At 38.2% G+C, this 24,376-nt stretch overlaps 2 protein-coding genes across 8 annotated transcripts in view; both read left to right on the top strand.

Moving 5' to 3' along the window:
- Positions 1-1,713: 1,713 nt before the first annotated feature.
- LOC121887653 (actin-binding LIM protein 1-like) lies at positions 1,714-19,441 on the top strand. 3 transcript variants are annotated; one of them, XM_042398584.1, is made up of 20 exons: positions 1,714-1,778; positions 5,386-5,529; positions 7,248-7,431; positions 7,617-7,726; positions 9,172-9,298; positions 9,552-9,645; positions 10,089-10,176; positions 10,373-10,431; positions 10,720-10,773; positions 11,464-11,541; positions 12,335-12,505; positions 13,243-13,272; positions 13,451-13,580; positions 15,033-15,080; positions 15,919-15,980; positions 16,238-16,283; positions 16,413-16,420; positions 16,733-16,807; positions 17,288-17,368; positions 17,863-19,441. In XM_042398584.1, exons 1-20 carry the CDS (start codon positions 1,766-1,768, stop codon positions 17,974-17,976), a joined length of 1,716 nt encoding a protein of 571 aa, XP_042254518.1. In that variant the 5' UTR covers positions 1,714-1,765; the 3' UTR covers positions 17,977-19,441. The 3 variants fall into 3 exon arrangements, with proteins under 3 accessions (XP_042254518.1, XP_042254521.1, XP_042254520.1); XM_042398587.1 differs by lacking the exon at positions 16,733-16,807; XM_042398586.1 differs by lacking the exon at positions 10,720-10,773.
- Positions 19,442-21,239: 1,798 nt separating this feature from the next.
- The window catches only part of si:ch73-103b11.2 (early endosome antigen 1), a 49,845-nt gene continuing 46,708 nt past the window's right edge, over positions 21,240-24,376 (top strand). For all 5 annotated transcript variants that reach the window (XR_006092753.1, XR_006092754.1, XM_042396495.1 and 2 more), the window contains exon 1: positions 21,240-22,135. Coding sequence is in view for 3 of the 5 variants with exons in the window: in XM_042396495.1 (XP_042252429.1) it covers positions 22,016-22,135 (120 nt within the window). In the remaining 2 variants the exon portion in view is untranslated. The remainder of the gene's footprint in view (positions 22,136-24,376) is intronic.

Here is a 24,376-nt window from a genome sequence, read left to right on the forward strand (position 1 = left end):
CACACACACACATACACACACGCGCTGAGTCAGTCACATAGTCTTAAAGAACAACTTAATACCTGACATTCAACAGAGGGCTTTAACATCCTGACGTTTGCTTTATGCTTTCTCACTTGGAGTCAATCTGCAGCCTGAACTGTTTGGCTGAAAATCTCGACAGCATGAGCATGTCCAACCTTCTCACCCTCAACAGCCTCGGCAAGATCTGCGGCTCCAGTCACAGCAATGAAATGGTAGTTTTGGACCGGGTCAAGAGGAAGAACTCTGTCAGGCGCATGTCAATAATTGAAGATGGGGAAGTTGCAGAGGTTCTCTACCTTATTCCTAAACAGTCCATGATGGAGCAGCTTCCTTTCCTCGACCCCAGTGAATACATCCTGTGTGAAAAGATGGTCGGCTTACCTGCAGGGATGTCAGGTAATGATCAGTTTACTTTATTATGTGGTTACCAAGGGTGATATCCTTAATGACTTGTCACTACATTATACAATTTGGCCAATAAAAGTGTTTTGTAGATGACAAAAACCCATTGATGGGATTAATTTGATTGTGTTCACAACCTGCAATGTCTTGAGGAATACTGAGGTTTTTTATACTTTGTTGTGTTATGAAGCTTTTTTGTAACCTATTTCATGTATTTACAAGAAATATAGTACTTTCAAGCTATTAAAGCATAACATTGTGCATATGTATAGCAGAAGTTTCAATCCTAATAGTCACTGAGCATTGTTCACTGCCACAACAATTCATCTTCATGTTAAACTAAATATTGAAGGTTTTTGGTCAGACAGAATACAATATGGACAGAATTGGTGCCCTGATGTTTGTAATCCACAACTCTGCTATCACCATCCTGACAGGTTAAGCCATCAGACTTGATTTAACCCTTTGACACAGTTTCAACTGACTGCAACCTCCACACAAAGTTCAAAACCTGACACGCCTCCGTTTACAGCAGCCATTTGGAATACCGGCAGTTTTCGTCACACTTTTTGTCAATATAGTGCTTCATTTCTACATTTAAATGATATCAGAGCTTATTTACGACTGCATTGTCAAATGCGCAAGATGCTACATACTATGCAGAATAAAAAAAGCCAATGTGTAATCAGGGACAAAACACATATATTTAACTTGATAACTCCAAAGAGAAAGATTAGCCACAAAATACCAGAAAGTGAGGTTTCAAAGGCAGAAACGTAGCAGGTGATGTAATCTCTATAATCCCATGAAACTCTCAAAAACACATAGAGATTATGAACATTTTTTGCAAAGGATCAGTACAGATCTGTAACTACTGGCCTACATTTAAATGCACCATCAATAAGTTGACTATGGCAGGTATGGTTTAACTTCGAGTAAATATCACCAAATGTGAAGGAATTTAAAATGATGAAACCTGATTAGTTAGTTGGATCTCTCTAAAAAACACTTCTTTTTTTTCAAACAACTACATTACTACTGTTAAAATAATGAAGCATTGAATGTCCAAATTGCACTTTTAACTGTCTGAGGTTCACTGCAGGCAAAAAACACATATCAAATACTCTTTAGTATATGGATGAGGTCATGGTTCAGAGGCACAAGAGCACTTACACCTACTGTCCTCTTTGAGAACTCACACACACACACACACATACACTCCTGCCCTTTGTTTTTGGACCACCCCTTTTTTCTTGGACCAGCAGTCCAGTTAGTTCCTCTCCTCACTCTGATCCGCTGCAGTGAGCTCTCTCCCACAGACGTGCAGATACCAACTGTCATGAAAGAGAAAGGTAGACACTTTACGTTTGTGTGTGTGTGTGTGTGTGGCACAGAGACATAGAAAATAGTGTGACTGCTTGTGCATTTCGTGTTGTTCTTCACATACTTTGTGATTTGTTAGCACTTGTTGTTAAGTTTACCTTTTCTGAAAGTCAAAAGGTCCTGTAGCTTCATCAGTGGTTCCATTTTCCTCCGGGGAAATGATCATTTCTAAAAATCTTTATCAATGTGACATTTTATAAGTGTTTTAAATGTCAGTGTTGCTTATGATTTTCTCAGCTGCTCTAAGTCTTAACTGCTCTTGCAAGTAGTGTTGTAATATTCTTGTGTTATACTTGTTATTAGTAATTTGATAAGGCTTGGTTGATATTTTGCTGCGTGAACGCTCTGGTATGTGCATTCTGAAAACAAAATTGTATTATTTTTGGCTGTACTTTTTATATTTTTGATCTGTTGGAAGAGAGTGATGATTCATAGAACTTTCCCAAATATAAAAACCAAATTTGGAGATAAAAACTATGGTTGCCAAATAGGGAAAAGTGCAAAGGCAGCTGTCACAGCTAATCGTAGAGCATTGTGGTTGGGTAAGACCAACATGTGATTTTAGCAATACTTCTTATTTAAGCCCTCTTTCGCCTTGATTCTTCTATTTTGCAGCAACGAGGGACACATAGCTGTTCTTTTGTGACTTAACTGCTGAAGTGACTCTCTCAGAGTGAAGTTATTTTCTCTTGCACAGCAGTAATAAGTGACATCACGTTGTGGAAAAAATGTTCTCACTCGTTTCACTTAACTAGCAGCTGTTAAGATGAAAGCCTCCAGCTTCTTGTCATTCTGATACTGTCTGATGGACACAAGAAACTCCAGGAGCTGCTGCACCGACAATGAATGACGGCCTATTGAGTTGCAGTTTTGCAGTTTTATTTGGGCTTTTACACCAATCTCACATCTCACAATATCACATCTCTCTTTTTAGGTAGTGTTAGTAATTCTGACTCAAAGCTAATCATCTTTCCCCCTTTTTCAAAAAAATCTAGCAAGGTTTTGAAGCATACCTTACATTTCTACATCTCATCACTGTAAAATCTGTTAAACATCTACATACAACAAAATCTGGATACTTAATATAGATACTCCCTCACCCCCTTACACACACATAGACATGCATGTACACACAGATGCACTTTTTCATAGCTGGAGATAGTGGGTTGAGTGATTAGCTGTCGGTCTCAGGTTTCTCTCCATTTGCTGTCTTTCTAAATCTATCATTTGCTAATACTTAACACCATATCAGCTTCACATTCTGGGAGAGATCAAGAAAGACTGGAAGACATTTTGGACTTCTAACACGGGGCTGCACACATTGGTTTTACCATTCGCACAAGAGCAAAAACCAAACACAAACGTACTGTATCTTGTACACATGGTACAACATTACAATGTTACAGACATTACACACACTACAGTGTAGTCTGTCCACATAAGTCACTTTATTCATTTTCAAACATTTCTAAACTGTAGCAGTGTGTGTGCGTGTCCCCATGACAAATAGCTTGCAGGCCTCTGTGTTGGCATCGCAGCTCTGTCATTAACAAATATCTAAGGCGCTCTAGGATAAAGGCCAGTTTGGCTGGGTTTTTCTTCTAACTGTTGGAGTGCCATGTGCAGGATTTTGTTAAGTATGTCGGAGGTAATGCTTAGATCTTATTGCATATGTAATGACTAAAACTAAGCCTGCATTACTTTTCTTTCTCTTGTTATGTCATCAAAGCTGTTTTTATGAACTCACCAACCAAAATACTTTTGTAACACTTTTCTTGACTGCATCCTGGCAAGATGCAAATGATGTGTCGGTCAACATGACCAAAACTGCTTGTTTGCTTATTTCATATGAAAAATCTTTTACATTATTTTAAGTGTAAGCTTTGTAGAAATCACACACCTGTTCTAAAGTTGTTTGCATGTTTATTAGATATATTGCTTATAAGACTTTATTAGACCACATTAGTTCATTAGCTGGAGGATTACTGCTCTTTTTTCATTTCATTGAGCACTTTTCCATCACTCAGTCTTCATTGCAGCAGTTGGCCTGTAGTGGAAGTTTATCATTACGTGAACACTTCATAATGTTCACACCGGCTTAACTTCTGTCTCCAAAACTGTTTAATCAGTTACAGTGAACTTTATGTTAACCTTTCGGAAGCATGGTCTCGTAATCTAGTTTGTTGCGACATGCTTGTTACCATAGTGATAAATCTTTCCTGTTGTGGGGCAGACTTGAGGCCACATACCAATGGTAGTTGACTCAATTTTCTTAGTATTCACGAGGCTGAGTCGGGTAGTCAAAACAGGAATAAACTTCAAATTACGAAAACGTCTCCTTATCCAGCTGCGAGCATGTGGAAATCTGTCTGTTTAAGTTTGCACACAACTAATCCATGTCACGCCAGCTGAGATTATTTGAGGCACAGTATATTTCAAGTGTAGCTCTTAAAATACTCATAAGTGAAGTTGGGATTTTGCTTTTTCCGAGAGGCACGACAGGTGTTTATTCCCATAAGGTGACAGCCGATAATAACCTGTGTTTGAACAAGAGAGAGTAACATAAAAAGAAAGATTAGCGTGTGCTGGACTGTGTATGAAAAAAGAAAAGATGAAGCTCATGTGTCTGTTTATCTATTTGTATGCTGGGTGTCCACACACTGAGAGACAGGGCGCTCTCGACGTGCCACATTCTTTCCTCTCTCTCCTCTGCTAATCACATTCAGGACTTTTCAAGTGGGCTGTGATTAGATTGTACAGGCGTCCACTGCTCCTGCCTCCCATTTAACATGAACGAGATAGAGGGAGAAGGAATGAGGCTGAGCTTTCTTCTCCAAAGACTACAGTATAACACAAGATTCGGCACCCAGGGGCCAACGTTCATGTGTAGCATTCCTTTTGATAGTGTTGGTGCTGTTGAGTTCAACTTTTTAACTCTCTGTTTGTCTTTCTGAGGTTTCCGATCACTTTGATTAAAGCCTCTACAGATTACTGTAACTGTGCGTGTGTTTCTGTGCCAAAGCAAAGCGTGTCTGCTCATTACGTTCTGTTACATAAGCACTGAAAGGACGATTCTGAGTGACTACTGTATTGTAATGAACTGCTCAGGCAGAAACAGGATAAACCTACTGGGTGGATTAGAGAGAGAGAGAGAGAGATTTGTTTACTCTGAGAAGACTGTTTTGAGTTTTCCAACCTCATGTATTGGAAAATAAAGCATAGATGCAGATAATGTTGGACTAACACACAGCTAGGCATGAAATGTATTGATATGAGGGAGTAAAAATAAACATTTCATGCCCTGCTTTATCGGTCTAGACTTTTAAACTCCTGTGGGATACAAACATCACAGTGAGTAAATTACTAGCAGATTACACGAGGATTTATATGACTATTACGTCATTAAAGCCAAACAAACTGAGTGGTATTGTTTTTAAATGCACAAATGATCAAATTAAAAGACCAACCCGCTAAACTGTTTGTTTCAGGCACTTCAAACTCACATTTTACAAGACATGTTGCTGTGACAAATGATTCAACACTTACCCGATTCTTTTATTTCTCCCTGTCCTGTAGTGCTACACGCTCAGGATGAATGCCACCCGTGTCCCCGAGCAGGGAAGCGGCTCATCCAGTGCTTCAGATGTGGGGAACCGTGCAAAGGAGAGGTGCTGCGAGTCCAGGCCAGCCACTTCCATATAAAGTGCTTTACCTGCAAGGGTGAGCACCATTAATATGTTGATATTAAGTGTCCTGCAGTCACACCTCAATCAGAATAGACTTCATATATTATCAACCAAGCTCAGAGATGGATTCTCTGTGAGAAATTTGAAAGCAATAAACAGAATTCCTTATTTTCAATTGAGACAAATTACTGGTTTTCTTGGATACATTCCTGATTAAATAACTTCCTTTTGCTCCAGATCACTGTTCACTGTAACATGCATTTGTCTAGTGCTATACAGCTCATTAAGAGTGGATGTCTGTGGTGAGGTTTAATGTTAAATAAAAAATTAAACTTTGATGATACAGTGATGCAAATTTGTGTTGGTTTTAAAACCTAAAGTGACTCAGTTAAATGAAAAAATGTAACATTTTAGTAAAGTTTACATGCAGAACAGCCACACAAGTAACTCTTGACCCTTTAGGATGCACTAAAACATCTAGTTGTTCAGCTGGTTATATTTTAATTGAGCAGACTTTGCTTGTTAATCATTAGTGCCATCAAATTCAATTTATTACAAAATATCCTACATCCACAATGGGCTGTTGTTAAAACCTCCTGGTTTGTCAGACTGTCATCCACCGCAGTTACTCTGCTTCATGGAGAACATATTTCCCCAGCAGGCTATTGTCCTCACTAATCGACACTGACAAGCTTCTCATGATGTTGCCCTTTCATGGCTTTGCGACCATGTTTACAGCGCAGGGAAAACAAAGGCACTTTCAGAGCAGAGAAGCTTGCAGTATTTTAACAATGGGAAAACCTGGGGAATCGAATGAGACTGTTTGCTTCACCGAATCAGATTTGGCCACAAAGTGTTTCACTTTGAAGTGAATAAATTAGTATTAAAATAAGCCGCCAAAGGGAACATTAGTAAGGAATTAGTGACTACTCTTTTTGTTTCAGTGATCCAAGAAATTTTAACCAAAGTAAACTTAACCTTATGATGCAGAAAGGAGGGGAGTAACTATTGTCTTAAGGATAACAATAGTAACAATAATAAGTCAAGGAAAAACCACATCATTTGTTGGTCATTTCTACAAAACAATTCATCTCTATACTTAGAGAAATTTAAAAACATGTTTGTGTGTTTCACTCAGACTTAAAAATAGTATTCTTTCAAATAATGATGTGCATCCTGAGTGACTCAAGAGAGGAAATAGACCAGTATAAATCTGTCTTTGGCATTTGGGTACATTCTGTTGTGGCATAACAGTGACAGGTTCAGAGGGGTCGGAAATGGGTTTGGCGGTATCGAATGGCAAGCTGAAAGAAAACACTGCCTCCTTGTCAGTAACTTGTCACTAGGCTGATCACAACACACACACACACAAATATGCTGACAGACATGTACACAAAAAATGCACACAAATACAGAAACCCTGGTAGCAAAGAAAGGTCAGACAGCTCAAATAGCATTTATTTCAGCATGTTGAAATGATTGATTACGCAGATGTGGTTGCTGTTCATTTATCATTTTGACAACAGCCTATAAAAAGGAGACAACAAACTGTAAACTCGCACCTATTGTGAACTGCTATAATGTGAGGAAGTGCAATTAATACCTTGTTCACCAAAAAGAAGTTAGTGTGTAATAGGAGTGTGTAAGAGAAGTCAACATGGTCTAGTACATCATCACATGTTCTGTTCTGTTGTTGTTCAACCTTGTCATCTTTTTCTCTTTCTCCCTGCATGAACACATGTCTGTGTGCAGTCTGTGGCTGTGACTTGGCTCAGTCAGGCTTTTTCATGAAGAATGGCGACTACCTCTGTCCGCTGGACTTCCAGAGGCTTCACGGCACGCTCTGCAACAACTGTGGGGAATTCGTGGAGGGAGAAGTGGTCACAGTCTTGGGGAAGACCTACCACCCGGCCTGCTTTGTGTGCACCATTTGCAAGTAATTGTAAAAACATGCAAAAACAGACATAATACACATACCCGTACATGCAAGTGTGCTTTCATTTTAAGTCAAGTTTAATTTGGAAGATTTTGGGGAGTTTTAGTTATGAAAACATTTCCTGAAGGCAGGGTTATGACCTTTACATCTATGAAAATTATTTTCTCTCTTCTTCTGTTTCTCAGACAACCCTTTCCTCCAGGGGATTGTGTCACCTTCAATGGAAAAAACTGCCTCTGTCAGCGCTGTATTAGACCCTTGTCTCCAACTCCTAACGACATCAGCTGTTCAAATAGTAAGTCCTGGGAGCAGGCAGACCTGAGATGAGTGGCAGATTGCAAAAGGGGAGTTTTGTGTACTGACCTCTGCCAAAAGTGGTGTTAAATTCACCAAAGAGAGAAAACTGCAAAGAATTTTCAGATACCAAAGCTGCAGATTTTTGCTGTTGATTCTCAGTGGGATCAGAAGCATCAGCAACCCATTCACATTAAAAGGAGTAATTTTGATGTAGTGTTCTTATCAAAAACATTGATTAATGAGATCAAAGACTTTGATTCCATCCAGAGAGAATCAGTGGATTATGCACTCAACCCTGGCCAGCTGTGGTTTCTATGCCAGCTGCCTATATATTTAGTTTTATCCGGTGCTGAGGAGTCAGTTAAGGTTGGCAGCACATCTGTCACCCTTTCTGTGAAAGCACCTAGATCATGTGGAGATGGAAACTTCACCCTTTTCTGTAGATAACATGCTATACCCCACAAACAAGAGAGTAAGGTGGCCTCCAGTGGATGTTCTTCCTGTAGAAATAATGTGTTTTACACATCTGATTATACTTGTATGCATGTAAATCTCCTTCCTTATGTTTTGAGGAGACGTTTTCACACTCTGAATGTCTACATGATGTCACCTTTGTCAGGAATGTAGGCTAAAGATGTCCCTAATTGCATTCTAACCTTCTTCTGACACACTGGATTTTTTCCTCTGAACACTGTGAGTTGACATTACCTTACAAATCCGGTCATCCTCCTGGGACCCTGCCAGGTCAATGACTCAATACTGACTAAGAGATTCAGTAGCACTCAACTCTCCACTTCAACTTGACCTTATTCACCTCACAACTATACATGCAATGGAGTTCAATAGATGATCCAGACTCACAAAGTCTCTGGATTAAGAGGATCTCTGTGAAGGACTGTATAGGGAGAAGAAACAGCACAGCTCCTCAAATACTCTTGTTCTGTAATGTCAGATGGACTTTCACTTGTAATACTCATATATATGTATAAACAATACATGAAGAAGAACAAATAAGGTAGTTTAACCTATGTGCAACTAGATAGGTACAATTGAGTGTTTTTTTTCCCAGGTGTGTCCCTACTTTCCCCTCATTTGATACAATGGTTTGCAAGAACAGTGAATGCATGTTCACAAATATGTAGAAAGACAACACTTGTGCATCCAATCAAATCTGTGCAGCTTCTGTGCAGCTTAATGCATTCTTTTTATGCATGAGTGAAATGAATCACATTTGTTTTGCATTCACATTGGATGCATGTTACTGTATCTATTGTAGTCTCAGATCTGTTGTAAGCCTGACTCTTTAATAAGCACAATTTAAAAATAATTTTTAAAAAGCTAAACAAGCTAACAAAGCTAAAAAAGCTAACAAATGTACAATGTTTATGCTTATTTATGTGTGTGTGTGTGTGTGTGTGTGTGTGTGTGTGTGTGTGTTGCCAGGCTGCAGTGGTTGCGGTAGAGAGATCAAGAATGGCCAGGCTCTGTTAGCCCTGGGTAGCCAGTGGCATCTTGGCTGCTTCAAGTGCAAAGCCTGCAGAAGAATGCTGAGTGGCGAATACATCAGCAAGTAAATACAAATCTATCTTACATACTTATTTCTCATTCATGATCCTCTCTCTACCTTCCCTTAATTTTAAACCAGTGAAAGATATCAGGAACACGTGTCTGCTTTTTCAAGGATTCAGTGATGACAAAACACGCATTATTTTCAGTATATTCTTAATGAGAAAAGTTTGAATTATTATCAGTCGCAACTTATACATATCAGATGTGAATATGTGTCTCTTCATGTTTTTAAAAATTTTTTTTTTACCTTTCAGGGATGGTGTTCCGTACTGTGAGAGGGACTACCAGATTCAGTTTGGGGTACAATGTGAAGCATGTCAGAAGTTCATAACAGGGAAAGTCCTGGAGGTGAGGAATGTTTCTCTCAGTGAGGAGCCTTATTGTGTATGTATTCAGGAATATATACGTCTGTATCAAAAGTTCTCTATAAATTGATCATTTGAGACAGAACAAGCGTAGGAGGAATCATGCTGATACTGTACAGTCCATGTTGCCACAGCAACTGAAGAGTCATTTCCTACATTCATTTAAATTTATGCTGTCTAGTGAATGTGCAGATAAATTTAATCAAAGTCACTGAGGCCATTTATGAACTATGCATATGCATCCTGTTGCTCTGTGTTGCCTTGAGTATTATATGTACATTATTGTATATATTGTATTTATGTACATTATTGCTCTTGATACAGTAATAAGACCTAACTTGACAAACTGTAATATGCACCTTTTATTCAATTCATGTATTTATGCAGTCTATCTGAAGCTTTTGCCTTTCTCAATATCTGCTATAGGCAGGGGACAAACATTATCACCCCAGCTGTGCAAGATGCAGCCGATGTGATAAAATGTTCACAGAAGGAGAAGAAATGTATCTGCAAGGTCAGTTTGAGAGTGTCACTCTGTGAGTACACATCCCCTCATAGTCAGGTTATAGATTTGGGGTTGGATGAATGCATAAATTCAACGTTAAGTTTGTGTAAAAATACTGAAATGTTCAGTGATGTAAATGTTCTCTGTTTACTTTTTGACTTTTTGCCATAACGGCTGCAGTAGCTAACTGTCTCTGCTTTTAAAGGTTCAACAGTGTGGCACCCGGACTGCAGAGACAGCAGCAGAACTGAGGACAGTTACAGGGTAAGACTTTACAGAAATAATCCTTAATTTAACACTCAACTTTGTTTCTAAGTGTGAAATTCATTTAAATATGTGTAAGAGGCAACTTTCTTGCACATTCAAAATCACAGATTTGTATCACGGCAATGTCAAAATGGTACAATCTAATTCATATAACTTTTTGAAATAAGATAAATATTCAGCTGTTAAGAGGATGCGACTGTGATCTTTGTGTAAATTACTGTCCTACATGTTAAAGACTTTTATCTGAGTAATGTCATTTCTTTACACGCTCTCCCTTCTTCCCAGGTTGGCAGACCCAAAACACCTCTTGATTTCTTTTTCCCCCCACATGAACTGAAGGTTAATATTCTGAGCAGGCCTGCAGTTTGATGCTTTTCTAGATTGAGTAGGCTGTAATCTCATGGTTTGAGATTAACTGCACTCGCTTGTTTCACATGCAACACGAACACTTTGCTCACCAGGCTGGCCAATTAGATATTGCGTGCCAAATCTAGGAGGCAAAAAGAGGACACAATCACGTTTTGATACAGTGTATTGAGTACAGTTCCTTCTTAGGACATTTAGTTTTTGCATCAAAGCATGGTTAAGAGGAGCTTTTAATCTGCCGAGCACCTGTACAGTGTATATTATGTGTAATTATTATTACATTTTAGTCATAGCACAGTGCTGCATGCTTGGCTGTTTCATCTACTGGTATCTGCACAGTTTAATATACATAGTGTATCGTTTCTGTATTAAATATTGATACAACTTAATGTTAGTTCTGTACATAAAAGAGTTTGATTGATATCATATCATTGTTAGGTGCAAATAAATTAAAAAAGTAATGTTGAAAATTGTTTTATTGTTACATAAACTGTATAGTGTCAGGCCTGTATACTGTATACTGCTGCAAACTGGTCCAGATGTGTGGACCAAGGTGTGTGAACAGTAAAGAGAGCTGACCGTCTACCAACACCTGAAGAAGTAGAAACTGCTGTTTCTCAGTGAAAACATCAAACTAACGCAGCTGTTTTTTTTCCCCATCAGCCCATTAGATCCTCATCTGAGAGCTCCTCTTCCAGACCGGGCTCGTGCACTCCAGGAAGCCCCGGTCGCACTATATGTGTAAGTTGTAGTGACAACATCTGCTCAGCATCTTCCCTGGTGCACGATTCACCGTGGGTTGATTTACATTTCATTTACCCATTATTCATACAGGGGAATCACGTCGACAAAGTGTCTCTCTATTTTGACAGTAATTGAATAAACACATTTAGGAGAATCGCTAATGTGAAAATAAAAAAACATTTAAAGAATCTTACATTTCTCTGTAAACACATTTTTCAACTTTACCTTGACTGATCGGAACTAGTTTTATTTTGCCTGAGAGAACAACGTTATTTCAATTGTGGTTGACTGATGCTATTTAAAATGTATCCATTCAATCATTAATGTACTGAAAATCAACCACACATTGAATAGAAATTTAGATTTATTTGCTCTATCAATTTGAATGCATTGGCAATTCAGATTGTATTTGAATTGGTATTTTTTTTAAAACCCAGTGCCGTCAATGTCCTTTTGTATCCTCTGCCCAGTCTTTTAGGATCTATGTTGGTTTATCCTGTTGGTTTATAGTATGGAATATACTTTACTCCCATCAAAACACCTCAAAATATGAGCCAAAACCAAAAAAAAACCTATTGAAACAGTGAATGATGTCATAGATAATCATTTTACAGACTAATACAGTCTTTTCACTTCACGTGCCAAAGTCAGACCAATGTGGTGTTGTGGGATTAAAGTTTCATTCCTCCCTGAAGTGATGTAATAAGTAACTTTTGACCTTTCACTTGACTTAACTGTGCTGCTCCCTCTGTGTTTCCATCCTCCCCTCTCCTCCCTGTGCTGGTCTCAGGCAAAAGTAGATAATGAGATCATTGATTACCGAGACTTAGCGGCAATTCCCAGAGTCAAGGCTATATATGATATAGAGCATCCTGATATGATATCCTATAAGACTGAGAGAGACAACTCCTCTGCTTTGGACAACAAAGGCAACAGACAGGAGAGGCAGAGCTCTGCAGAGGTAACGTCATTTAGTGCTCCGCCTTATATCCAGTGACATGTTTGTGTGTCATTTTTTTGGTGTTTTTTTTTTTTTCTCTCTTGATTTGACTTATGAGTCAAACCAAGTGAAGTGTTGTTTTGTTGCTTTGATATTTAATTGTGTTTGGCCACAAATACAAAGACATCCATATGAAAAACTGTACATATGTGTCTTTCAGTATGGTTTGAGCAATAGAGTTACAACTTTGAATTTCTATAATAAGAAAATACTTTGAATGTATAAGTCAAAATCATGGCAGATTTATAGAATACACTTATATTGTACATTTTTAAGAATTTGGCTGATGCTCACATAAAACAAATTTAGTAAAAACTACTTAATTAGTTGAACCTAACTAAGGATAATTAGCCAAAAGTGCCACTACAATTAAATCCCATAGCTCCTTTCCTTTCATATGTCTGTCCTCATGTGAAAACCTCATAACTCCGGGTTTGATTTTTTTCATGTTTCAAATGAAGGATTGCAGAGTTAAGAATAGTCTATTATATGTCTTCCTCTTATATAAAACCTCTTAAAAATCCCTCTGAATAAACTGAGAGATGCATAGTGGTTGGGATAAGGTCGTTTATCTTCAGATTTGATGAGTTTAGAGTTACAAGGTTTTCACCTGAAGTGACAATATGTTGCGTTTCTTTCAAATGAACATGAATGTATGATTCAGTTAATATATTGGTTTTTTTTTTTTTTAATTTTAGTCACCAGGAAATGTATCTGAAACCACAGAGGTAAGTATTTTTTAAGTTAACTGTTCTTAGTGTTAGAACAGGCTGATAGAAATACTGTGACATCAGGTCACTTATGTATCAGACCCCCGTTAAAATCACATTTATTTACAAGCACATTTTTATCTGTTTTGTGTTTTACATTCATACTACACCCTTTCTGTCTTTTTTGGTTTTCAAGGAGAGTTTTGAAATGAGAAAGTGCATACCAACATCCACAAGCCACGGATCTTTCGGAGTTCATGCATCGTACAATCGTCACAGCTACACTCCGACTCTGTCCAGATCACCACAACATTTCCACCGGCCGGGTAAGAAGAGTAAAATCCTCTCTATCTTCTTATCACCTTTGTAATGACACTGATCCCCCTCTGCTCACCTTTTCTCTGTTTCACCTCCTCTTCCTTTACAACTCTTTCCCTGCACTCCTCCCATTTGACCTCTTCTTTCCTGGAATAACGAGCAGGGTTGGTGCTTTCTCCTCCTTTATTCTCTGGCAACAATGACCCCTGCCCCACTTCCCCTTTATGCCACCACTTTCTCCCTCACACCAAAGGTAAGCTCCCACTCCTCTGCCAGCCTTTTAAGCACCTCTTCTCCCCTTCTGGCATTTTCTCACTGTCTATTATCTTTAATATTTCCCATTCAACACCTATATTTAATGGAAACAGCACTTTATGCAAGGGTTGTAGAAGAATTTCTAGTTCCTCTGAATTACTAGCAACAAAAAGGTCAAAGGTTAAAGCTCTTTCGGAGTGTTTAACACAAGCAGAGGAGGATGGCACAGGCAGATACAATTTTTGAAAAAAAAGTCATTTTCTATTTTATTGGAAACATTGAGCCATCTAGTGGTCAAAGTTTAGTGAGACTGTTCATAGCTTTACTATAGAAAACACACAGCAGTTTACTATTTACCATATGTACTGTACCACCAAACATCTTTCCTTTCTTTTTTTTTTCTTCCCTGTTATGCATATTTTGCTTCACCATACTTTTTTCCCCTCACTGCGCCCACAGCTCACTACATTAAATTCTTTCACAGAAAAAAGAAAAGCTTTCCATGAACCTCAGAGTCTGTGGTAACTCTATATCGATGTAGGTATTTATAACTTGATGGATTACATAAATGCCTGCTCTTTACTCACACATCCCTGTAAGCTGTGTCTATTTATAGCAGGAATGAAGGTTCTGTGATTTTCTAAAGCCTGTTTTATCATGTGTATGGAAGAGATATGACAAGCTTTGACCAGAAATAGCTGGCATGTGTTTTTAGTGGGAGTTGAAGATCACTCACAACACACTTAGAACCTGCAGGGACTTGATTTCTGTGTCAGAGTCTCTATTAGTCAACCGATTTAAAACCTTAAATTCTTAAAATGACCTCACTGATAAAAGTCAGCTCATTTCCAGGATGCGACAATTATATGAAATTAAATTAAACTTACTATATTTAAGAAAAGATTACCACACTTTTTGTAAATCTAAAGAGTAACTTAACATTAAATCCACTTTTTTGAGTGAGTAAATTATGTTTACAGACACTTTATTATATTATCAATTTATTCTGGTCCCGATCTATAGTGTGCATTGTCATTGCATTATTTGTCTTTTTTCAGAGAAATTTGAGTAATTATGTCCTCCAACTAAAATGAAATCTGTGATGTTGCCTTGTCCACCAAGTCTAAGGCATTTTTCAATGTAATGTGCAGCTACTGTGTAATATTTCAAATATCTGCTGACCCTGCATTCTTTTGTATCTGCAGAACAGGGCTTCAACATGTACAGAAGGCCTCCAATTTACAAACAGCAAGGTACTTTATGACGTTTTCATCTTTCAATTAACCTTTTAAAACGTTCCTATGAAAACTGCTTGGAGAAGTAAAATATTATTTTTTACAGCTATTGATTGTTATCTCAGATGAGTTTTTTTTAAAGAATGTGAAATGTATTCTTTTACAGTCTGAAGTTACAACATTGATTTATTCTCATTGTCTGAACTCTAATTACACATTTTTTGTAACACTTCACTTTGGATAAAGTCAGTAAAACATAATTATAAATATACAGCACTCAGTTTAAGTTAAAGGCAAAATTATCAGCAAAAAAGAACTTTTATGTTGTGCTTCAATTATAACCAATTGTACACTATTGATGCTATCACTGGTATATCTTTGTGTTTTTGTTGTCAGATGACTCCTGTCAGATAGCTTTGGTTGGTTGGACCAAAAAACACAAGGGCAGCCAAGGACTATTTGAGTCCCTGAGCAGGATTTGACCCTACAATGCCCCACTATATAACTATATACACCATATGGTCACACAGCAATGTAGTGTAGTATAGTCAGTACACTGTACAAGGCATTTACTATAAGCTACAGGTAAACATGCAGTACACTAACCTATTTAACCCAATATATTGCCGTTAAGTAAAAATTTAAAAGTAAAAAAATGCTTTATTGAAAATGTGAATATAAAAATAGAGCAGTACTGAGAAGTCAGTTTTACACAACAATTAGTAAAAGGCTAAAAAAAGCACATGTCAAGGTATATTTTACTCACTAAGTCTGATCTAATTTGGGCAAAGAGCCAAATCAGACTGTAAATCTTCTCATGATGAGCTAATCTATCTGCTGTTTCACTTTCACACAGATGATCCAAATTCCTCTCAAACATCCTCTTTGCCTGGATACGGTCGAAGCGGCCTCAATCCGGTAAGAACAACATGACTGATACCTTATTCTCCCTTTAGAATGATTGTATAAAGCTACTGCCTTGATTCAGTGGGCATATATCTATTAACCATCTATTTTAAAAATCGATTCAAGTAGATCTATAATAAACAGAGGTAACATTTCCCCTGAGAAGTCACTAAGGCTAGACTATAGTGCTGACTCTAGACTTTGGGGTACTGAATCCAGGAAAACTGAGAAAAAAAAATCTATGTTTCATATGTTTGCTTCTCATTAAGCCACGGTCAGCTGATTTCTCCATGTACAACGGTGACAGATTCAGAGGTAAGTATGCAGACACCCCTTCCTGCTCTTTCATAGATGCTATTAATCATCACAATGTTTACGCAGTTGATAATAGTTGAAAAACTAATTGTGTGTTGCTCGTCTTTTCCCTTTTCCCTTGCCTTTCAGATGTTAAGGTATGTGAGAGGAACTGGCTGGGGTTTTATGTGATCTAAATCCCTGGTCATGCCTTATTTTACTGTTTACTGCATTTCTGAAGCACTGTGAGCTCACTGTGTGCATCAGCATGTTTTAAGAAGAATACAATTAACTTATATCACTTCCTTAATTTATGTGTGACATAACTGACTCTGACTGACTTATGTATGTCTAACTGAATCTTATTAATATACTTTGCTTGCAGTAACTTAGCCATCTGGCTTTTAGCTTCTAAGTGATTCATCTTGCTGGGACATTTTCCCATTGCATGTGTTTGCTTCATTCTGTAGCTCTTCCATGACGGTCAACATCCATTAATACGACTGGAAAGAGGAGTGTCTATGCCTAATTTGTTGGAACCAAAAGCAAGTATTATTTGTATATTCATGTTTAATTCTCTGCAGAGCTGTATGTGTGCTAGAGGAGAGTTTACCATGCAAATACTTAGCATGTTCTGTACATTTAATCACTTTTAAAGGCTGCACATAAGATTAACAAAAGTATACTCCAGTGCTGAATTCTGGTTCCTGAGATTTAAAGGACAACTTCATCATCAAATTTCATTTATAAGAGTAAACTGTACTTGTAAATACACTGAGTCTTTTGACAAAAGCTAATAGAAGCAGGACCTTGACAATCTTTTCCTTATTCTTATATACATTAACTGTGCAGCTCTTACACAATACTGCAGATGCATATTTGCCTGGTACTTGATGTTCTAACTTCATCTGTCATCTCAGTAGCTTATAACGTGTTGTATATGTGCAACAGATCATGCGTAGGTTGTATAGTGTCTGTAATTATCAGCTTGTAAAGCATTCTCAACCAGCCTTTGTTGTGTCAAGGTCTACCCGTATGAAATGCTCACAGTTGCCAACAGAGGACGAGTGAAGCTTCCCAAGGAGGTTGACAGAACAAGACTGGAGGTACAGTAAAAGCATTCTTACAATGTGACACAATTCTCTTTTTTTTCTTTTTTACATGAAAACTGACCTCTTTTCTTTTTTTTTTTTTTTGTCTGTACTTGAACACTGGCAATGGGAAGAAAATTTGCTATTAGTTGAATAAAACATAACAGCTTCATTGTGTATGTACTGAAGCTTGCCTTTTTAAAAATAAATGCTAGACCTTGTGTAAAATACTATGCATAACATAGTAACCAATAACTTAGAGCAGGATGTTGATTAATTCCTTGACAGTGCTGCTGAAAGGTTTTCCATAAAAACAAGATGACATTTCAGTCAAATCTACAGTACAAGTTTTATTATAGAATAGAAAATGCCATCCACATGCAAGCTTTTAAACTTGAATTCTTATCTAATGGGCTACAAACCATCTACACCATAATCTATCATTGAGCTTTTGTGCACCTTTTCCACAGTAACTTTGTTCTTCTATTTTCTCCTGTTCTCCTTTGCAGCGTCACCTCTCCCCGGATTCATTCTTTGAGATCTTTGGCGTGGATATACAAGAATTTGACAGACTTCCACTTTGGAAGCGTAATGACATGAAGAAGAAGGCGAATCTCTTCTGAATGCTGCCTCATGCATGTTTTTATTCATTGTTAATATGCAGTATGTGTCAAGTTTTGATGACCCCTTATATTTATTTCTTTGTATTTGACACAAAAATTAGAAATCGTTTGCCTAAGAACAGGACAAACTAGATCTTTACAGGGACACGGTACTATGTTTCCCTATTAGTCTTGGTAGGCTATTGTTATGAATGATGAATGCATTTATAATACCTCAATGCAGACATGAACACAAGTACTCAGCTTAGTCTAGCTATAGTCTTGGCTTCGGTAATAGGTAGCCATTATTATTTGTCTTTCCTATGTCAGCCCTGTCTCCCCAGGAATTATGTTCATATTGGACGATTCAGCTGAATTCAATTTATTTGCCCATTCATCATAAATCCAACATGTAGTGTGGCATTTATTTACCATGAAAAAAAGTGAAAAATATGGAGAAAGGGTAAAAAGTAATGTTTCTTCTTTGAGACTTTGCATCCTGTTTCAGACCAACCGTTTATGTTGACTTTTGTGACATTTATTAGTGAAGACAGTCTTTCCTTAACCTTCCCTAACCTTCCCTAACCTGAACAATGTGATCTTTGTACTGCTGGTATGTTTTCACTCTACTGATGGGGGCGCCAGATCAGCAAAATGCTCATACACTGTATTGTTCAAGAATGATTGTGCAAAACCTTAGATTATGTTCAGTGACAAAGTTTTCAAGGACAACCAACGTTGTAATTATTCCTAAAGTATCTGCAATTGGCAACTACAAGATGATGGACAATGTATGGTCAAGGTTAAGCACCCAAAACACTTGCAGTTTAAAGCTAAATCACAAGAATTTATCATGATCTACTTTTATGCATGAACAAATGTTAAAACAGACTGGGGAATCATAAAATAAAAGATTGCCATAAGCCTCACTAAAGCATTAGTGTATGTTTCTGCTTGCCTTCAGGTTGAGTATTTAGGTTATTGTTGGTGTTTAAGTGTCTGTGACACTCATATCTAAAATGGTTAGACTGCCCCACATAAAATCCTATGTAGAACATTAATATTACCTTTTTTGAACATTTATTCCCATGATGCTTGATGTATAGTGCAGTGATTGGGTACATGAAATTAGCATAACCTGTCATCGCAGCAGTCATCCCTGATAACTGAACTGTATGCATTTCACCCATGTTGTCATTGTCACTATATGATATTATATTTTTCTTAATTAGTCGATACTTACTTTGGTTGCATCCTGGTTACACAAACAACATGTTTAAGCACAAAACTGAGACATCTTTGAGAATGTGGATTTTTATGTCAAAATTATCACTGACAGATGCTTTACTGGAATATAAAGGAATAATTAAGATGATTTCACATTTATTTCTGTTTTATGTATCACCCTGACTCAGCTTTGGTAAATATACTCTATGTTATACTGACATCGCTGTCCCAGCCCAATACCTTAAGCGCCCTAAATAAAATCTTGCACTTCTTACAAGTTGAGTAAATTTGTGACTTTTTATTGATAGGATGAATGAGGTTGTGTATGTACATAGTGGTATTTGTTTTGAGCACATATCTCTCTTTATAATTTCAAGATTTTGGCCTGTTTCCCATGAGAATCTTACAGGGTGGAACATCAATTGAAAAAATTTCATTTTTCACTTCAAAAAACCTGCTCATGATGACAGACATTCTTGATCTGGTTATCTGTACTCTGCAGAGATACCGTCATGGTTATTACTCTCTCTGGGTGCATTTCTAACAAATTTCAATCACAATCAGGAATGAATACACTGTTAGAAATGCAATCTTGAATATGAAGTGGCTGAAATTCTAATTACCCGACTTTCCTGTCCTGTCAAAAGCAGGAGATAGGACGCCTAGTTTTAGATGAACGGCTTCAAGGAAGAACACAAGAAAAAGACAATAAGTGTTTCCACACTCCCTTGTCAGTTCTATTTTTATAATAGCATAATGCTACCCACTGTAATGAAATAAATATGGTAGTTTTTCTTATGTGAGTCTAGGTGTTCAGTTTTGGTAAGACTGACGAGTAAAACGCAAAATAAAATTTTATAAAATCAGCTGATCATCTGTTTGGCACTGACATATTTGTACAATTTGCATTTTTAATAAATCTCTTAACTTGGACCCACCCACTGAAAATTTAAGACCAACAGATGGTGCTCTCGAGTCTGGAATCAATTCATTCATGCACTGAATTGCTCTGCATATTTAAAATTAACACCTGTCAAACTTTATGAAAGTTTATATTTGAGCAGTATATCTGAGGCATCTTTATATTACTTAAATCTTTTAAAGTGCCACTGAGTGGTAGTAGTAGTAGTAGTAGTAGTAGTAGTAGTAGTAGTAGTAGTAGTAGTAGTGTAAAAACAGCCTCCATCACAGTTCCTTTGTTTTTTAACTTATATAGGTTCTTATAACAAGACAAGTAGGATAATTTAAGCAACTTAGACCATCATAAAATGTATTATGTTCATGTTTTGCTTATTCTTCTCAACTATTGTTATCATGTATATTACAGCTATTACTTTTGAGATATGAGATGAAATTGATAGACTGCTCTTTTAGTCGTTACCACATTACTACTCTCATTTGTTTGACATTTTACTATAATAATAGATCATAGGGAAAGTCTCTGTCTACTTTTTGGAGCATTTTATGGTCTTCGCATACACACACTCCATGAGAGGTCAAATAATGAAGGTGTTAGAGTCATCTTAATAGAAGCCCTAGTTTGGCTGTCTCATTTCCATCGGGAGTCATGTGTTTTGTCTGTTTTAACAGGGGTTGAAAAAACTTTTTTTTAATGCTGAAAAGAAATGTGCTGAATTGCCAAGAATAACAAAGGTTTTACAGACAGTTACCTTTCTTCCTTTGGTTCCTTGTCCTGTTGTTGTGGACTTTGATGATTAGCACACCAGAAAGAAAAACAAGTATCAGCCAAAGAAACAACTTCTACTAATAAATAGAGTAAGCTGAATAAATGTAGCCCACTGTCTGTCTTTTCATTTCGGAATGAAAAATATTAGCTCAGGCTAACATTGATATAATATCACAATTTAACATGGAAGTTGGCATTTGTTATCATGGGCTCTTTAAAGGCCACCCAGCTTGAGCCAAAGTATGGGAGATTTTCGAGGCTTTCTATTGGACGGCTCAAGACACGGCCTCCACTGTGGGCGTGTCGTTGCTTGTGATTGGTCGACACCGCTGTCGCTCACCGCCCCACTCTCTCCTGAGCACCTCCAGACTGGATGTCCGGCCCAAGCGAGGATTTTCACGAAAACATCAACCGCAGACTGCGCTTCAGTGCCAGCTGGAAGGGTGCTACGACGGACGGGACCCGACGCTATGGACCCGACGGCGTGACAGCTGAGTCGATGGCGTTGCTAAAGTTGGATAATGTTTGGCCTTGAACCGTGATATTATTAATATGATATGCATTTAACGGCAATGAATGCGGTATCACTTGTTAGATAGGAAGACGAGAGAGAGACAGAGGAGAGAAAGAGAGAGAGAGAGGGGCCAAAGTGGACTCCCTCCCTCGGTTGCGCCGTTCCGCCCGATGGAGGCTGACGGGACCTTTGCAGTGAGCTCGAGGCCCGGAATGTCACCTGTGAAACGTCGACACCTGGCTAAACAACGTAATTAAGGAAAACACTTCGCTTTCGACGACTTATTTGACAACTTCTTAGTGAGCCTGAATTCAAAAGCAAAAAGTTCGCAGGTCAACGTTAGCTGCGCGAGGCAACCCCTCGAGCAAGATGAGTATTATAGATATGACTTAAAGTGAGGTTATTCACCGCCTCAGGTAAGCTAGCACAGGTGGACAACACGCCGCAACCTGTTTATTGGACATCGGGTTTGTTCTAGAAAGTTGACATATTTCGCCACCAGCAAGTTGACTCCCAACCCCTTTTGGGCTCCGAGAATCGAGCGGTTTTGTCTCTCAAACAAGGACTTTCTCTTTTTCTTTTCTTTATTTTTTTGGAGGGGGGGACATTTCATCAAGTGTTCTCAATCAACCATGTCATTCAAAGATAACCCCTGTCGGAAATTTCAAGCCAACATTTTCAACAAAAGTAAATGTCAGAACTGCTTTAAGCCCCGGGAATCACATTTGCTCAACGACGAAGACTTAAATCAGGTAAAAATACAAAAATCACTTTTTAAAATATTTGAATAATTGTATTTCATATATGTGATGTTGTCTGTATAAGCCATATTCATGGGAAGGGAAATGCTCTTTTCTATCTTTCCTTTTGATGTGCACATTTCAAACGGTTTGTCGTGTGTCAATAGACCGTGAAGTGCAAAGGTTGGGTTAATTGGACATAATTAGTTTCTAGCCCAAGGGCGCATATTGACCTTAATTCATGCAGATATAGGCCTCCACCCAGCCCCATGCCTTCCAGCACAGTAGCCCACTCTCAACCACTTCTGTTGAATCATTTGGGTTGGAGTTATTTATGTGACACGTTTTAAAAGTTCCATAAGTGACCTTCCTTTTGTCATTTTTCCTTATTCTCCTTTCTTTGGCACACTGTTGTCTTCCAAATACCCAAACGAACCTACACAAGTTCACTCCCAAAGGCACTAATGATGGGATACTGGGAGGCTGTCCAAATCACATTGTTGTGTTCCATATAATCATCACAAATGGAGATATTCCAATAATACTTCCTGTTGGACTGTGTTGTTTATGTTGGCAGGTTGTGGATCATTACTGAACTTAGTTGGCCTACTGTGACCGTTTTTATGGTAAGCTGTCTAACAGTGCAGGTTAAAAGTCACCTGTATCCGGGTCGACAGTTTATATGAATGTCACTTCTGTTACTGGAAGTCATGGTGCTTGAGGACTTGGCTAACAGCGTACACATTTTCCTGTGATATCCTCCGTCATGACCAATTAGACTTCTCTGTTGGGATGGAAAATGGTCTTGTGGGTTTTTTTTTTTTTTTTTTTTTTTTTATATCTTTCCCAGTGGAATTTCTGACCCACTGGCTTTCAACCGTATCCTTTCATGACTGCACTTGGTAAAACGCTATCATTTGTTGTTGGAGTTTAAAACCAGGCCGGTCATGGTGTTCATTGTTGCAGTCTTACTACAAAAACATGCTGAATCTCATTCCCTGCATATTTTCAACCGGCGCTTTTGTCATTCCTTGTGTTTTCTCCCCACTTACTCACCACTAAAAGGCCCAAACCATCAGTGCAGTATTGCATTGTCATTTATGACGCAAGGGAATACAGTAAGAGGTTGGGGGATGTTGCCAGACGAACACACACAAATGACTCTGTTTAACCACGGAACCATTGAAGGGTAAAAATGACCTAGATTCATCTGTCTATTTCTCTCTCTCTCTCAGGAGGACTTGCCATTTGGGCTGCTGTCAGGTCATGTGAGGAGAGATGGGACGTTTTTCTTAACCATGCTCGGTCTCAGTGTTTCTCCTTGGGTTTTAAACAAATTTTCCACAGGCATGGATGCAGCTAGTGTCCCAGTATCAGTCTCGATTCCCTCTCAGCCCTTACTGCCCTTTCCTCTCAGGATTACAACATGTCTTTCAAAAGATGGATTACGTTTCTTTCTTGCAAGTCTGCGCAACCTCTTGACTGTCCGAGATTATGTTTGAGACTTACGGTTGAAAATTCCTGTTATGTCATTTTGTTTACTGAGTCACTCAGCTGAGAAATGTGCTGTACCTCCTGTAATCAAAGTGGAAGAGGATTTTATGGTGGATTATATACTTGGCTTTACATGGGATGAAGTTATGACTGTAATCAAAATTACTTGATAGAGGGACGTGGAGGTGACAGGCGGCTGTAAAAGTCAACACTTTTCAACTTGATTTATAGACTACTGTTCCTTGGAATTGGGAGTGCAATTGAATTACGCAAGGTAGTTAATTTGATTTGAATCTTAACATATTTATTTACACGTAGCCCTCAGTGGTTGTGCAGGGCTTTTTTGGCTCAAAATAATTGCTGACTACTAGTGTGGCTAGAGTTCAAGTACGTACCAGAACTATTTAAGAAAGACTGCCAGGCCAACTTGCATTTCTCTGTTTGAATTGCAAATTTGTAGCCACGAAAGCTCCCAGGCTCTTTACTGCTTCTCTCTCCTGTTTCTCATCCACTGTTTTTCTTGCTAACTTCTGCTTCTTGCTTGCCCCTCCACCCCCCTCAGCCCACCAGTCCACCCACTTAGAGGATCAGAGGGAAAATCATGTGTGTTAGCCTTTCCCTTTTTTTTTTTTTTTTTTCCAGGACAGCATGGTGCTCTGGATCACAGCCAGCCAGAGAATGTAGCCTGCAGTCAACTCAAGGCAGCTAGTGAATTTAACTAATACACACCTCCCTGGAGTTAAACTAAAATGTATCCAT

The sequence above is a fragment of the Thunnus maccoyii genome, chromosome 20, assembly GCF_910596095.1.
Source record: "Thunnus maccoyii chromosome 20, fThuMac1.1, whole genome shotgun sequence".
Classification (NCBI taxonomy): Eukaryota; Metazoa; Chordata; class Actinopteri; order Scombriformes; family Scombridae; genus Thunnus; species Thunnus maccoyii.

Coding starts and splice junctions, on each gene's coding strand:
- LOC121887653 (XM_042398584.1), top strand. Junction 15,981..16,237: donor GTCGAAGCGGCCTCAATCCG/GTAAGAACAACA, acceptor CTTCTCATTAAG/CCACGGTCAGCTGATTTCTC. Junction 16,808..17,287: donor CTAATTTGTTGGAACCAAAA/GCAAGTATTATT, acceptor TGTTGTGTCAAG/GTCTACCCGTATGAAATGCT.